The sequence below is a fragment of the Syngnathoides biaculeatus genome, chromosome 10, assembly GCF_019802595.1.
Source record: "Syngnathoides biaculeatus isolate LvHL_M chromosome 10, ASM1980259v1, whole genome shotgun sequence".
In the NCBI taxonomy this organism is placed as follows: Eukaryota; Metazoa; Chordata; class Actinopteri; order Syngnathiformes; family Syngnathidae; genus Syngnathoides; species Syngnathoides biaculeatus.
Genome location: NC_084649.1, coordinates 22,793,488 through 22,810,751, shown reverse-complemented (window position 1 = coordinate 22,810,751; position 17,264 = coordinate 22,793,488). Strand labels below are relative to the sequence as shown.

At 40.8% G+C, this 17,264-nt stretch overlaps 1 protein-coding gene across 1 annotated transcript; it reads left to right on the top strand.

The window, feature by feature from the left end:
• The first annotated feature begins 253 nt into the window (after positions 1-253).
• On the top strand, positions 254-11,707 carry apcdd1l (adenomatosis polyposis coli down-regulated 1-like). The gene is made up of 4 exons (XM_061832455.1): positions 254-536; positions 8,184-8,355; positions 9,219-9,738; positions 9,823-11,707. The coding sequence occupies exons 1-4, from the start codon at positions 482-484 to the stop codon at positions 10,594-10,596; spliced, it is 1,521 nt and encodes a 506-aa protein (XP_061688439.1). The 5' UTR covers positions 254-481; the 3' UTR covers positions 10,597-11,707.
• Positions 11,708-17,264: the final 5,557 nt, after the last annotated feature.

The window sequence follows — 17,264 nt, the reverse complement described above, 5'->3', positions numbered from 1 at the left end:
ATGTCTCCTTTAACTGTAAGTTTTAAAAAAATAAATAAAGTCTCCACCGGTCTTTGAGCACCTAAATACTCCCCTGAGTTTTTCATTGAGGAAGTTGAAAGCACACACACACACACACACCCTGAAAGCTCTTCTATCTGCTTCTTTCCCTCGCTCTCTTTCTCACCCTCAGATCCACACACACCCTCCCACCCTTGCATTATACTCCTCCTCACACACATCGAGTGGAAGCCCGCCACTGTGTCCTGCACACTCGCGAGGAGAGAGAGTGTGGAGATGCTGCATGCCCACTGAGCATTTTCCCCACCAGTGCATGGAAGCCAGCAAGTGGACATAAAGGAAGCACCATCTTGTGTAGGATTACAAGACTTTTCTTCATGCGTGTTAGTGTCATGGTGACAGGTCACAGGATTGCCTGCTGCTGACGGGAGCTTCTCGACTTCGGGGATCTAAAAGAGTCGCAGGTTGAAGGGCGCGAATCATGTCGAAGGGGCGCTTGGCTCGCACGCTCAGGGGGGTCTGCTTCATTTGGCAAGGTGAGTGAGGAGCCTACTTGCAACATCTTTTCACAACCCAAAATATCGGTGCTTCCCACCTCGAGTGAACCGAGGCACATATTTCACATTGGAAAAGTCTCTCCAAACAAAATTCATAAAAGTGGAGTAGAATAATGATGATGTAAAGATCAAATCGCTAACTACTTAGTCAGTGGGACATCTGTACCTGTTTAGCGGCACGCAAAGATCTTGCCCTGTTGTTTTAATGGCAACTGTTGGAAACAAGTTGATTGGACCTTGGTACCAACGGTTATGCTTGTCAGTACACGTTGCTGGAATGGATAGATGAATAAAGATATGGTATAATAAGGTAATCACCCTCTATTGCCAGTGGATAGTGACCGAGTACTGCAATAAGCCACAAAAATGAAAAAAAAAATCAAAAGTCTTATAACTGCCTATTAACAGTTTATAATAACTAAACTACCACAATCCATGACCCCAAAACAAATATCTATTTTTACATTACCCTTACAAATAAATGCCTTATGGACGCTTTTTTTTTCACTACAGCAAAAACATAATTAAGAGGGCAGGCTAAACATAGCTTCTTCCCAATACATAAAAATATTAGTCTCTCAAATGCAATATAATACTTCAACATACTTGATTGATACCAATTACTATTTTATGAGGATATTCAGCCATTCATTAAGCAGCACCTTGTGGAATGCATGCGTTGGCCACCAGGGGGCAGTGTAATACATGCCTACAGCTATCTCAGAAGAAGAGTTTCACAACTACTGGTAACTGAGTACTACAAATGTTCATTTATGCAAAGAATATATTCCCGAGTATTGATAAATTCTGTCTACATGTGTTGTCGCACCACATTTTCATAATAGCCTCAATAACATCAATGCTTGCCAGGTCCCCAAATTTGGCGAGGATTATGTCACACACAGCCGCTTACGTCATTTCCTTCTGATGAACACAAGGAAGCGATTAAGCAATTTGTCAGCATTCAAACGCCTCCCGTCTAATAATAATACAAGCCAGCACCGGTGAATGATCGCTCTGTCTTCAAAGGAGTCTGAGGAGGAGGAGGAGGAGGAGAAGAAGGAGGAGGAGACTCGTCCTTCTTCTTCTTCTCTGGCCGCTGCCGTCGAACAATGGATGCTTCGGAGCAGGCGAGCATGGCCCTGGAACTAATGTTGCTATTATGTTAATGGTTGGAATAACAGGAGGCAGACGTTACGGCGCTCCCCTCCTTCCTCTCCCCCAAATCAGGCCCGGTTAAGGGTGACAGCCCAGAGGGGGATAAGGGGAGACGTCCGCCCAGGTGCATTCATCAGATCCCCCCTTCTCAACCCCTGTGATGGCAAGCAGAGTGTTTTCTTTTCGGGTTACGCATGTATCGTGAAGGAGACAAGCGAGGTCGAGCCAGTGAACCTCCATAGATGGTCAGAAAAGAGGAAAAGTTGGTCCATTTTTTTTGTTTTAAACTGGAAGGAGAGTTTTGAAACCGATGAAAAAAATGGTTTACACTGTTTGTATTAAATGCAAATGATTCATCCAAAAACACTCACTAATTAAATAAAAAAAGTTACACGCAGGCTTAAGTCACTGGTTGCTAGGCAGAATGAAAGACTCAGTTCAGAATCAACCAACTAAATCCAAACTCAAATTCAGTGAGTCGGCAAACGTGCCAACACCACCTGACATTCAAGGGATACATCAAGTCAAACAATATTCCAAGATTTTTATAGTTTCTGCGCATGTAGTTCATGCAATTAATCATGGATCAAGAATGACAATAACGAGATGAAGAGGAGGCGTCTGACGGCCGAGCCCGAGGAGCTGCGAAGGTTGTGTACGCGCCATAAATGAAGCCTGACGGGACAAATTGTGGAGGTGGACAAGACAGAATGAACGGCGGCGCGTGACGGGTGATCAAAGCGGGTCGAGAGGAGGAAGCTGGTCCCAGGCGGCGCTAATTTACGGCACTGACAAGCACATAACCAAACGAGCTTTGGCCACGGTATTTGCGAAAGTTCCCGATTAAAGTCAATGCAAGCGTGTCAAACTCATTTTTGCCGCGGGCCACAACAATCCCTTGTAATAATGAATATACTTCAGCGGAGTAAAACATCTTGGAGAGCAAAGAATTTTTTGCGGGAAGCACTTGGTGTAAAAAGTTTTGAGTATGTATTTTGTCATTACCGATGTAAACGTGTATTCCCATCCATACTTTCAAGGCAGTAGTGCGTTAGAGATGCAATTTGCTGCATGAAGAAAACAGGCACATGATAAACATTCCCGTTTTCCTCACAACAGTTCAGCTGCGGCTTGTACAGTTCCATGCAAAACACAACATCTGGCACACGAAAGTGTTATTTCTTGCGACCAAAAGTGATAGTTGTGTCGTCCGCTGAGAACAAAAACGTACACGTTGCGCTGCAATCTTCTTCAGTGTTTGCTGGCCTGGAGGGGCTAATTACACACCATTGTCAGAATTCCATGTCTACAACGGCAGGACTATTTTTTTTTAGCTTTTTGGATTCCTATCTGCATGCAAATCGTGTCCTCTGACCTCTCTCAAAACTGTACGATGCGAAAAGGACTTTTGATTTGATTTATGATTTGGGAACATTGCAGTCCACTTGCATCAAGGTCGAGCTCTTCGACTAGGCTAGAAAATCTTTTTATTTGGTGATTGTAGCTCATTCGGCATGGTCTTGAGAACCGATGAATGCGGGTTTCATGAGGACAGACGTTATTGGGGCTTTTTAAAAGCCTTTGGCCCTTTGAAGTCTGGTGGCCACGTGCGAACAGGAGCCAGGGTTTGGCGTCCGGCGGGCAAAGCCGCATAGATCTCCCGTGTAAATAAACCGGGCCTTGGGATTAAACGGCTCAAAGTGTGATGAAAAGACAACAGCGGGCGTCCGTGCATGACACAAGTTAGAGCAACAACGGCGAGCGGCGCCGCTTTGAAGAGATCAACTTGACCTCGGCCTGACTTGCATAAATGAGGAGGGGGAAACAATGGCCACTGTTTGTATTACAAGTCCTTTGTGTCTGGTTTGTTTTGTATAGAAACGTTTAGATCCCGTTGGCGCACCACAGCGATAACATGTACTGCAAGTTTGTGGTGGTCGAGGCGTTTTTTTTTTTTTTTTTGTTCCTTCTTAACATAAGGCTTTTATGTATACTATAAACAGGCTTGGATCCGGTTTGAGAGTGAATGTGGAGGCTCTGACAGTGCATCAATTCTATGCGATCTTATCTGCATAGGAGTCATTCAGAAATCACTCATATTATGCTGTATGGCCCATATTTTCATTAGTTCTGATTTAAGATTGATTTTAACATTATTTTTCAAATGTTATTTACATTTTGTTTCATTTAAAAATAAACATGCTTACATTTATTACTATACTCTGCAAAAAAAGTTGAATTTTTTTCTTCATTGCAATAGTAGTTTTCCCTGGAAAAAAGTACATTTTAAGTATTTTAATTTTGTATAGGAACAAAAAAAAATTTTTTTTTTCAAAATTTTCCTTAATTTACATTATCTCCCCCCAAAAAATGTTGAGCTGTTTAAAATAAACCAAGAATTCAGATTTAAAAAAATCTCAAAAAGAGTGAAATTCAATTGTTTCATTCATTAAGTAATGTTTCGTTCCTCAGGAAATCTCTCGCCACTCATCATCCCAAAAGTCGACTTTTTATGCGTTCCAACAAGTATATCCAGTGTAAAATTATAGATAAAAAGGGCTAATCATAAGATAAACTTAAAACAGACTGCATCTACACTAACAAAAATGGATAACAAGAAACTATCTTTAATTTAGATATAAACTTTCAGAAATGCCCTTGTTTGTCGGCTATGTACAAAAAGATCTTGTCGGGAAACTGCATCCGAGTACACACAAAGTCCATGGATTATGGATTACAGGGTCGAGATAGGAGATAATGGAATGAAGAACCCCCGCCCCCCGCACAAGACTTTCACATCACTGCAGGGGGGGTCACGAGATGAGCAAATGAAAGATAAGCAAGGAGAAAAATGCTGCTGTTGTTGCTTTTGGTCGGCGGTTTGTGAGAAACAGTAGACACGACACACACACAAAGTTGGAAAATGGCAATCTGGAGGACACACACAAACACACAAAGAAAAATGGGAATACACTTTCTTTATATGTACAGACACACAAGCAAATATACGGAGAACCACACACGTGCGTCCTGTCCTTCTGACACGCAAAGGCAAACAATAAAAGAAAGGGTGTGATAGCCACGCAGAGGAAATAAGATGTCTACATGTTCGACGGCGTTTCATCCGAGGAACACTGTAGACTTTTCCCTGCAAGTTTTGACTTGAAGATATACGACACACAAATCACATTTGGCTAAATTCCAGCGTGGCCTCGAAGCATCCCCTCGCACAAAACAAGAACAAAAGACAAGTCGCAAATGTTTTTTTTTGTCAGCACCACGGAACGGTTTGGCGTCAAGATATTTTGACGGATCATCATAAAAAGAAAATGATTAAAAACAACAAGTGGGAGTCTCTGTGCTTGTTTCTCAAAGTTGCTCTCACCCTGGCGTAATCTTTTCTTTCTTTCTTCTTTTTTCTTTGATTGCCATACAGGCAATTGGGCTCCATGTGTCAAAGCAGTTTTGAGGGTTGCATTGTTTCGTTTGTGAGGCTATCACCAAATTTCACACAGAGCGTGTTTGCCGTGTGAGTCAACTGGCAATAAATACATACCTTAATTAAGATGATATTGTGTTGTAAATAGAGCTGTCTCATTATTTGGCCTGTTTTTTTAAACTCATTTTATAGCAGGTGGGCTTACTTTTCCCATATCATGTTACGAGATGAGTATATTGACTGAAGTGCTACTATATGTCCACGGGGGGGGGGAATTTATATCAAGAATTGTATGCATACACATTATGTAATCTTCAGCCTATAACTTGCCACTTTTTTCCACACGCTTTCAACTCTGCATTTATGCGGTGACGCGGCTAATTTGTGCATTTTTTCCTAACGGTCGCAAGGGGGCACTCCAGTGGAAAAGTTAATACACTAGTGGAATATATGTGCCGAGGAAGTGACTTTTACCGGTCCAGCCCTGTTAGTGCTGTGCTAGCGACTTACTGCCGTGTCTGATATTTTTACCAGTATGTTTTTTTTTTAACCAGCCCTGTTAGCATAACGCTAGCATTGGCTCGGCACTAGCATTAGTGCGGCGCTAGCGTTCGCGTTAAACTCTCTATGTACCATTTTTCTTTGTAAATATCTCGTGTTTCCATGTGGGTTTCAATGTGGACACTTGCGGCTTTTACACAGCTGCGACGTATGTATGTACCAAAAAATATTTCCTTTACAAATGTACTGGGTGAGGCTTATAACCCGGTGTGCTCTGTAGGCCGGGAATTACGGTACATTTTTTCTTCTTTCTTGAAAAAAAAACAACCTGTTTTATATATAAAAAAAAAAACAATACAACTTTCTTCTATATAAACCTTTTTTTAACAGCTTATTTTCAAAAACTTTTAGATTTTTTTTTTTTAACCCCTGAGATTTACAAATGTATTCTTCAATGAGTATGACTTTATTCTGGTGGTGTGTATATATATATATATATATATATATATATATATATATCCATATATATATTTAGTACTTTTGTCGTGGTTCTGACACACGGGAACAAAACAGATCATCGTAATTGCACCCGTTTCATTTTCTCCAACAAAGACAGCACCTGAATGGTGTGTTAGCTGTTGACCTCTGAACTTCAGCAGGAAAGAGTTATTTATAGACTAGGGGAACTGATTGCTGAATGAAGCACGGGAGACGTTGAGGTGCACACATAGAGGAGCATACTGAAGCACAAATGCAAAGCAAGTCTAACGCTGTTTGACTGTTTTGAGTCAGAAACGAACTGAAAAGGTTGTCCTCATTTCCTCCAAATTGAGTCGAGGGGTTTCCTATCACACATGACGGCAGCATCTCACTTGTGGTTGATCGAGCCTCATTTTGTAATACTTCAAACCTCTCAAAGAGCAATTTTGTTTTATTAAGCTCTGCTTTTACAAGTTTCCTTCTTTATTTCCTTGTAAATGCAACCATATGCAGCACTGAATTAAGTTCCAAAAGACGAAATGACACGTGACCTCGGGAAAACACCCGAACTTCATGCCGTTGGCACAAACACACCTAAGTATAGCAAAGCCCCACATGACGACACCACTTTTTTTGAAAGTCACTCTTTCATTCACGATTGCAATGATGACGGACAACACAAAACAGACCCGCCCGATGACTTTGAAAGAATAGCGACTTTATCCGAATTTTGGTAGCCTCTGCGGCAGACTAGGTTCCATTGGAAGTTGCTGTAACAAACCTTTTTCTTTTTTTCATAAGAATTAAGAAGAAGAAATGCAATGTAATTACATGTTTATATTTTGCATTTAACAAAATAATAGGCCCGTACAACGCCTGAGTGTTTGCATATTATTCGAGACTACGACACTCAGTAGACAGACATTTTGATCATAACTTAATTTTGTTGGAGTCATGTGGAAAAGAACATGCATTTTCTGGAGACTTGCAACGAAATTCTCTTCAAGGTGAGTTTGTTCACGTAAGACTTGATACTTTTTATTTATTTATTTATTTATTTTTCCCCTATCCAAAATCTGGGTTTAGCTTTCCAGGTGGAATTCGCCGCACGTTGCGTGTGTAAGAGTACTTGCATCAGCCTTCAACAGAAAAATGCAAGTCAACATGATAAATGTTTCAATATTCCTTAATTCCGCAGAGAGAGAAAAAAAGAACTGCTGTTCATCCAAGGACTTTACGGTTGACACCTTGTCAACTCAACACAGGGTCAGAGTGCATGTAAAACCAGGAGTAAGGAAAAGTCTCAGCATAAAGCCATCACACAGAATCCAAGAGACAACAAAAATCACATATTTGTACACGGAAAAGAAGCGGTACAGTCTGTGAGAACGTGTTGCCAAAACTCTGCGGGTTTCTCTTGTTGCAAAATCACAAGGACGCAATCAGAAAATGTTTTTGTCTCAATCTCGTTTAAAACCCGATCTGCACTTTAGGTCTCAAGACACACCTTTGAGCACGCAGAAGCTGAGAGCGCAGTTGTGCAGCGAGAAAAATTAGATGCGTACACGTCAAACACATTCATCGCCACTTTCATTGGGATTTAAGTCACTAGTCACCGTCGTGTTTGGTTGGGGTTGGGGGGACTTGGTACAGGAGCTTTCGCTTTATCACAATCCAGATGGTTTTCATTGTGGCCGGCAGCCACGCTTTGTTTTCGTCACCTGGATGACTAAGAATTGTGCACGGTAAGGATGTTAACATGCACTGTTCAAGTGAACCCAAAAATGGGGTTTGTGTTTTCCAGCTGTAAAGGTCGATTGATGTGAACGAGCCACCAACTTGCAATTACTCTAAACTCACGGCATGGAAAATGAAAAAGAAACGTGCCGTAGCAGACCAATTTCAGTTTGCATTTGGGACCTCTAAAAATATGCACATTTTCACCAGGATGCATACACTATACTGGACTTAAAAAGAGAGAATTTTAAGAGCAGAATAGCCGTATGAATCATGACTACAAATAATATGGCATGTTTTCTGCTACCCAGTTGCATCGTTGGCTGCAACGGGGCGTAAACTCTGGGAAGCGCCCACAACTACCTCCAACTTCAGCAAAAGTCTGCAATGGCAGCCCTCCTGCCACTACCGCCACCATCAAGACAGAGTGAGAACGACAGCAGAAATACCGCCAAGGCTGGACGGCACCTGGCTGTCAACGAGGTAAAGTTTTGTCAAACATGGTGAAACATCAGAGGGAGAAACAGCAGAGGGGGTACTTGGTCGACCATTGAAATCCCCTCCCATGGCAGATAAGCGATCTGAATTTTAAATTGTATTTAGGTTATAATGCTTCTCTATCTGTCCATTACTAACCTGAAGTCATAATTATAGTAGACTAAATCACAAATCTAAAAAAAAAAAAAACAAAAAACAATTACAGTTGAAGCCAGAAGTTTATATACAAAAGTTTAGAGTTTCTCACCAGCTCTCTAAGGGAGACCCCGGATACCCTGTGGAAGAAACTCATTTCGTCCGCTTGTATCTGTGATCTTGTTCTTTTGGTCATGACTCCAGGATCCTTCTAACAATTTATTTACAGTCTTCCCTTTACAGTATGCAATTGGTACATCCAACTTCACACAAGCTACGGTGTTTCCAACGCTCCCTTACCTCATACCTCAAGTTTTGGCTTGCAACACAAAGTAAAACAATAGACCATGCAACAAGGGGCTGGAACTACATAAAAACTTACGAGTTGAGGGAGTTGTAAGTCATGAAATCGAGCTGTTTTTGTATTATCCTATAATATATTTTCCCCTACCATAAGCACCTTGGAAAATGTACATGGACATATCGGGGTTGTCTGTTACGATCCAACCTTCCATTTTGTAAATTCCTGGTTTGTTTCCATAAATTCACATTAATTCAAATAAATCAAGCTTAATTCACAGAAAAAGTTTTCCACATTGAAAATTCCCATAAATTTGCAACCCTACTCTGAAGAATCGCTGAAGAAGAAGAAGATTCTCAAAGAAAATCACTGTGCCTTGAAATAACTTCTACCTTCGTTTTACTATTTTCAGGTGTGAAGTTCGCCCGGGTCCAGAGTTCCTCACCCGATCCTACACATTTCAGCCCACTCGTCACTTCCAGGCGCTACAACACTACTATGCCGACAGCGGCTGCGAGAATCCTGCCTACTCCCTGGCGATCCGAGGCAAGTTCCGTCTTCGCCAGGCCTCTTGGATCACCCGCGGAGCCACCAAAGCTGACCACCACCTCAGCAGTGTGGTCATCGTCGTCCACAGCCTGGCAGCCAAGCAGAAGCTGGCCTCCAGACTGCCCCCGTCCTGCGTGGGTCCGAACCTGTCTCGACTGATGCCTGGAAAACCTTTGAACCTTTACAATACCCGGGTGGGGAGGGGGTGCCTGGCAGCTATGGGGTTCTCCATGATGGAGCTGGATTTGGTTAGGGTGGAGACGCAGCACCACATTCATGGGGAGGAAATCCAGGCACTTTTCTTGGGGGACATACATACTGACTGGACTGAAAGAACTCACTACAGACCTACAGGGTACCAGCAGTCACTCCAGAGCGCCATGGTGAGTTTAAGTTAACAACTCTAAACGTTTTACATGCGCCATCTAGTACCACCACACTAATTATTCTTCCATTGATCTTTTCAGCATCACATCCATCCCTGCCCAGTGTGTGCCATAGTGTACCGCTCCTCAGAACAACGGCCCCCAGTTTTACCCCGGCAAACACAACCCAGTATTTCTTTGGCCGGACGCTGGGTAAGCCAGCAGTGCGAAACTCGTCCCACCGTTCTCTTCCTTACCAGAGAATTCCACTTTGATCCTGACCAACACGCATGGGAGGGGATCTACCGCCACTACTTGGACCCCCTCTGCTCACAGAATACCTTTACCCTGAGAGCTTCAGGTCACTATGCTCAGGGAAACCCCTCAGTCAAAGTACCGGGAGCCACCGAGTTTGTCTTTAAGGTGACTGAAGTGAGAGTGACAGCGGAAGACGAGTCCACGGCAAAATTGTTGAACAGGACAAAATCGGGGAAGTGCGGGAACGCCGGAGAGTGGGAAGTTGGAATGGAGCAGGACCTGAGCTCCACACATGGGTGCACAGTACTTGGCATCAAATTGCCACATAAGGAGTATGAGCTATTCAAAGTTGAGCTGGACCACAGGAGACACCCGCTGTTGTATGTTGGGGAGAGGCCAACAGATGGTTCAAGCCCAGACCGACAGACGAGGAGGGCCACTTCCTTTCAGTTTCCCTTGATGCTTTGCAGCGGCACGGAGACGCAGCCCCCTAGTCGCTACGGTTCAGGGTTCAACAGCAAACAAGTCCAGATGAATACCAGCGGGACGGGGAGGCTGACACAGATACTTTTGGTGGTCCTTGGATGTACTTTGTGCAGCAGGATTTGGATTTTTTAAAGACTTGGCACACTGATGGACATTGTTCTCCCTCATTACAAGACATTCAGGAGAGCTGACTATAGAGTATAGTGGTACCTTGACTTCCGACTGCCCCAACTTAAATGCAAGTTTCAAGTTTTTCGCTGTCACTTGGCTGATTTTTTTCCCTTGGTGTTGTGAGGCAAAATTTAGTTTCAAGTTAGCTGCAGATGCACTGTCATTCAAGTTCAGTGGAGGAAAAAAAAGAACAATTTAGATACTGCCGAAGCACTTTTAGATATTTTTTGAAAGCTCCAAAGATTATGGCCCACAAATACCAAATGAGAGTATTCGCAAGGAGCACCCGTAGGCCACAATTCACATACACCTTACTGCAGCTCCTCATGTCTTTAGGCCATGCAGCATAAAGGCACACATCCAACACACGTATACTACAGTAAATATAGTAATTACACTTTATAAAAGCAGTTTATTTTAGATTCTCTGTTATTGTTGATTCACTTTATTGCATTGAAAATTTAACAAATCTTTTGGGGGCTGAAATGGACAAATGGCATTTCAAAGTCAAGGTACCACTGTGTGTGTGTGTATGCTCATCTTTTTGGACCGCTGACGGAACCTTTATGTTCACTTTAAGGAGCTTAAGCAACAGTTCCAGTTTTACTTTACATAAATCTGCACATAAACCACTGATACCATCGCGTAAAAAAAAATTATTCCACCCTCATATTATGTGGAAAATGCTGTTTTCATGAAATGCCATGACAAATCAAGATGACTGTTGAAATGTGGGTGAGAAGAGAGCTCCTCTTGAGCCAGGATGCAGTAGAAGTAATGCACTTTGTACAGACCATTGTTTATACTGGAAAGAAAAGCAGCCGACAAGCAGACTTTTGTAATCAGCCCCAACAGCTACCATCCTCGTAGGTCCAAGTCCACTTTGCGGTATAAGATGTTGCTCTTCTCGTAAAAGCCTTTAAGCTTTTATAGTCTCAATGCATCCAACGACTATTTATTTTATAAACATGTAGAGAGACTACGTTTTGTTGAAAGACCTTCTGTAAGATTTTTATTTTAGTAAGCACTAACAGAAGTCTTATTTTTTTGTTTGTTTTTTTTGCGCATTAAAAGCGGCTTTCCATAACTTGTGTTTTCATGACTCTTCACATCTTGCAGCTACATGCTGCTTTCACGATGTTCTGACCAATGAATACAGGAAGTTGGTTCTCGGTTTATGGCAGAGCGTCTTTCCTATGGTGAAAGAGTTAAGCTGTTACAGTCTACTACAAGTCTAATGCAGAAGTAGAGTCATATTTGCAGTGCGCATCACCAGGTATTCTTATACTAAACCATATCAATATGAAATGGTTGAAATGAAATGTCGTAAACCAATGACCCCATGTACTCTATATGAGAAATAGAGTAGTGACCTAATTGATGCACAGATCTAATAGTTTTTCGCTAAACTAGAAGGCAACAGAATGAGGAATTTTGGGATATATTGGGACTAACCAGTGACACCAACCACACGGTTAAGTTTGATGGCGCCGTTAACGACCGACGCGGCTCACCTTTTAAACAACGGTCGGTCAGCTAAAGGCGAGTAAAGAATTTAACCGGTGATTAGGGGTTAAAAAAGGCTAAAAGGACTGAGTTTTGAACAATCGACCCTGGTAATTAAAATAGAGAAAAGTTTCACGTACAAACGCCAGTGCACAATCGACCAAAACAATTTAACATAATTGCTGAGCCACTAGTTTGTGTTGGCACTGCACACTAACTGCTTGTCCTTGAAGTTTACGATTTGGCTTTCAGTATGTAATGCCATTGCCAATTAATGCACCAATCGTGTTTTAATGTTTTCAGGAAAAATTAGAAACATAATTACACTGGATATTTGGATGAAAAACACTGTAGGCCATAAATATAAAACAATCAAATGATTAAACTAAGTACAGTGCCTTCTCGGGCCACTTGACAACATTCTTATGGCGCTGCGGAAACTGACTCATCACATGCCGTTCATAACCTTGAAACGTCGTAAACTGGGACCGTCATGTCCATGTTTTTCATTCATTTCTGTGTTTTGACAAACGACAAAGACGAGCCACGAAACAATCGCCGTTAATCGTCGTGAATTTTTTTGGAGACCTATGTATTGTGCCAATGACTTCAGATCATGAACGGAATGTTTTGATCTTATGATTGTCAATAGAGAGAAAAACAGGTGAGTAAACTTACTACAAAATTTATTCAGAACAGAAGTTAGTTTTAACGTTAAAAAAACAACATACGGTAATGGCTGTGGAAAAAACTGATTTTTGTATTTACAGTACTCATTTTACAGAGTGGTCAGAAAATCACTGTGCACTTACATTTTAATTAAGAATCATGTTTCAATACACACTATAATTAAGGAAGTACATACTGTATGCATTCTATATTAAAACATGTCTGTTAATGTGACAATCAGTGATTTTCTGAACATCCTCTCACTTTTAAATCTGGTATCACATTTTCCCTTTATGTGATATTTTGCAAAAATCTATTTGTTGTACTGCGCTTCCCACCCCATCAAGTCTATAGCACGTCAAACACTTAAAGAGCTACAAAAACTCAAAATAAGTGTCAATAGCAAGACTTTTATACACACAGCACACTCCTAGCTGGACGCGAAGAGGCTTTGTAGAGGCCAAGGCTTTACGTCAACAAAGTCGACATATTTTTATGTGTTATGGCTGAAGCAAGTCGAGCATTATGATTCATAGAACCATGTTACCCATTTGGAAAACACCTGTCTTCATTAAAATAAATGGAAGCTGCAGTTCAGATCATAAACACCTTTTGGAAAAAAAAAACTAGATGTTATGGGACGGATTTTCTACAAACACAAACACGTTTTATCTTCATAATAATCTCCACAATTATTCAAGGTATGATCAAATGTAGTGAACAGAGAGAAAGTGGGAACTACTCCTTTCCAGATGCGCCATACTGTTCCTATTAACTTGTGCGAGAATGGCGATGGCAGCTGCGAGGCTCATGAGGTCATCCTTCAAAGTTGGATGGGAAATATCAGTCTGGAAGCCCCTCAAGACCAAAAAGCTCGAGCACAGATCAAGAGAAAATGGAGATCAGAGACTTGTGGAAAGGGGGGGGATGAGGGTATAAGCCTTCAAATACTGTCAGACCCCCGATGAGGACCGAGAGGAGCTTTTCATTGTCTTTTCTTGTGGTTTCTGTCAAGAGGCAGGAAGGAGCGCCCAATGGCCTGTTAGCAATCAGGCCTTACTACATTGCTGAATGAGTCCATTCAATGAGCGAAATACAACATAAAACAGACCTGATTTAGTACGCATGTCAAAACAGCAAAGTATGACTGCATTTGGAGGAAGTTCATCACAAGGGAGCAGCTTAGTTAGGAACAGCGCTGATGAGATTTCAAGACCGATCCGCGCTGAAGCCGTTCATATGATCAGGAAAAAAACAAATATTATGGCTTTTAGGATAAAAATAACTTTGTAAAACAATGATACAAATGGACAAACTATTGATGGGCCACAGTGCTACAACTGAAGACTTCCAAGATATTTCTTTTTCGTGTGTATTTCACTTGTGTGAAGCCACACAGACTAATGTTGCTGCAGACTTGCGTAGCGCTCTGTTTAGAAATGACAAAACAAACAGTCCCCAGGTTGGGGACGATTCAAAGCGGGTTTCAAGCTCTGGCTATCTACACTACCTGCCTGCAATTGAGAGAGATTCATGATTGAATTGATTGGTCTAAGTGCTGTCTCTTCCCAGAGTTTAAATGCTTTGTCTTCATAGGCCCTCGCATATTTCCCCCCAGGGCTTTGTACTCAGCCCCTTAAAGATTTCAATGAGACAATGAAAAGAGTGTCCTCTAGTTGTTTATCCTTAAGGTACTTTGACAAAAATGTCAGACTTTGAGAGACATGGAAATTGATTTAAATCGTTGGGGGGGGGGGGGGGGAGAGTCTTCTTTTAATGTTTCTCATAGCTACACTGAACTGGACCAACATTCAACAAGGTTTTTATTGTTTGTTTTTTTTTGATGGGAGGTGGAAGAGGGTGGGGGTAAATGTTCCTATAAAATAAAAATAAAGGGGAAAAAAAAAGCCCTGCGGAACTTTCTTTCAGCTGAATCAAATTTCTAAACCTCAAACAGTTTGGTGGTTAAAGCTAACATGAAAAACTAAAAAAAAAAAAAAAAAAAAAGACTAGCGTATTTGGACAAAGCGTATATCGCAGATGTATGCTTTTTGTTTTGTTTTTCCTTTCACTGACATTTTAACTCCAAACTCCCGCCTTCCCATAAAATACACATAATTGACATGACATCACTTGAGCCGTGCGGTTTACGTCCAAACGCTCTCACTAAAGTTAGAAGCTCATCCAAGCTTTTATCTCAAGTAGACTTGACTACAGAAACAGTCTTCTGACTGGACTCCCCAAAAAGAGCATTAAACGCCTCAAGGTCATTCAGAATGCTAAAGCTCAGGTCCTGACCAGAACAAAGAGGTCACAGCATATTATTCAAATTTAAAGTCTTTGGACTGGTTTCCAGTCAGCTTTGGAATAGAATTTAAAGTTTTGCTACTAGTCTATAAATCACGAAATGGTTTAGATCCTGAATACATGAAAGAAATCCTAATGGAATATAAACCCAGTAGAGCTCTGAGATCAACAGACTCAGGTCAAATAACGAGGCACGGAGTCCAAAGCAAACACAGTCAAGCAGCATATAGCCATTATGCTGCACACAAATGGAAGAAGTTGCCAAGAGTAATGACGTCAGCTCCAAGTGTGAATGTTTATATATCCACGCAAAAAAATGTTTTTCTTGTGATTTTTTGAGTATTTATATTTTTGCATATTTCTGGCACTGTACGCTGTATTAATTTTTATTTTTTTCATTCTTGAATTTATAAGATTATTTTTTTTCTCATTTTCAAACCTTTTAATCATGTATACAGATTTACCTTGTGGATCAAATGAGCTGTATAAATAAATTTACTTCCCTTTGCTTAAAAAATATGTAAAATCTAATTATAAATGTAGATTTAAGGTAGCACAATATAATAGAATACAAACCCCAAACAAGTTGGTGCACTGTGTAAAATGTGAAAAAAAAAATATTTACAAATCCTTCTTAAAAAATATTCAATTAAATACACTACAAAGACAAAATATTTCATGTTCAATCTGATACAGATTGTGTTTTTGAAAGTATTCTCTCATTTTGAATTTGACACCTGCAACACTTTCCAAAAAAAAGCTTTGACGGTGGCAACAAAAGACTGGGAAAGAATGCTTAAAAAAAACACCAGTTTGGAAAATTCCTCAGGCGAACTGGAAACACACGTCATGATAGTACCACTTTTTTTAAGGGTACTAAAATAATTTAAAAATGAATTGCCACATGTCGTGATCTTAGACAAGTAACAGGTGCTCTAAAAGAAATTAAAATGCAGAAATGAAAATGACAGTAACAGCTGGTGGTCGAGCAGCTTAGTACAATATACAATTAATTAAATCCCAATCACACACACCATATCTATAAATAATCCAACTGTAATATAGAAAGCTCAAGATGGACGTGTAAAAATATTGCTGATGGACAACCTCTTAAACACACTTGTTAGAATTAGGTATTAATATGACAGGCGCATGGCGTTGTGTTTCTGTTCTAAAGCTAGAACCTGCATAAATGATTGAAAAGGTTTATTGTTGCAAAAGCCTCCAGACTGCATCGGTGCGTGCCAGTTGTACGAGCTCCAAGCTTTCCTAAAGCCGCAAGTCCGTTTGAAACGATTGTTTCTGTCATTTCAAGTGGAAAATGTAGAAATAAAGGCCATCCAAAAGTACGTGATGCATTTCTGTGATTTATGCGGACCACACCTGGAGAACCCTCGCAAATAAATACGCTTGTATCATGTTCGACAGTTTGACTTTTCACGTTGTCATAAAATAAACTTTTAGTCCTGGAAACTGTTTCCTTGAAAAACATTCACGCTTGCGCGACGTCACACTCTCATGATTAACTGGAAGGCACCTTTTGGAAGACATTGTGACAGTGGACAATTATACTTTTTTTAAATTAGATTTTCTTTATCAACTTCACCCGCAACAAAACCATTGGTTTAATATATCATAATTACAGGAAAAGTGAAATCCTAAATTTTAGAAGATCTTAAATCTAACCCTAATTTGCTCATTATGGGGAATACTTGGAATTTTTCCCACACATTACCATTTTTCAACTAAATCAGCAGTGATAAACATGAAAGTCACAAAAATGGGAGGTGTTCAAGAACCCCCCAAAAATGTATTAAACTGCAACAACAACAAAAAATGTCTTCAGTATAACTGTGATTGCTCTGTGTTGTACTAAACACCCACACCAATAATCTCGGCTCATTTGAGCATCCCTCCGCCCCCCAAAAGCCGATTAGTCTGATGCCCATCATCAATTATTTCAGAATCATGTGTGCTGTTTCCCATCTCAAAAGTTTGCTTAAGAAAGTAAAATAAAATTGGGTGTGTACCCCCCAGTTTTAGACATTTCCACTTAAAAATCAGATCACTGGGAATTGGTGTAAATACACGAGGCCCCAATAATTCATATGCAAACATAAAATAACTTCACACAGTTACGTCGGGAC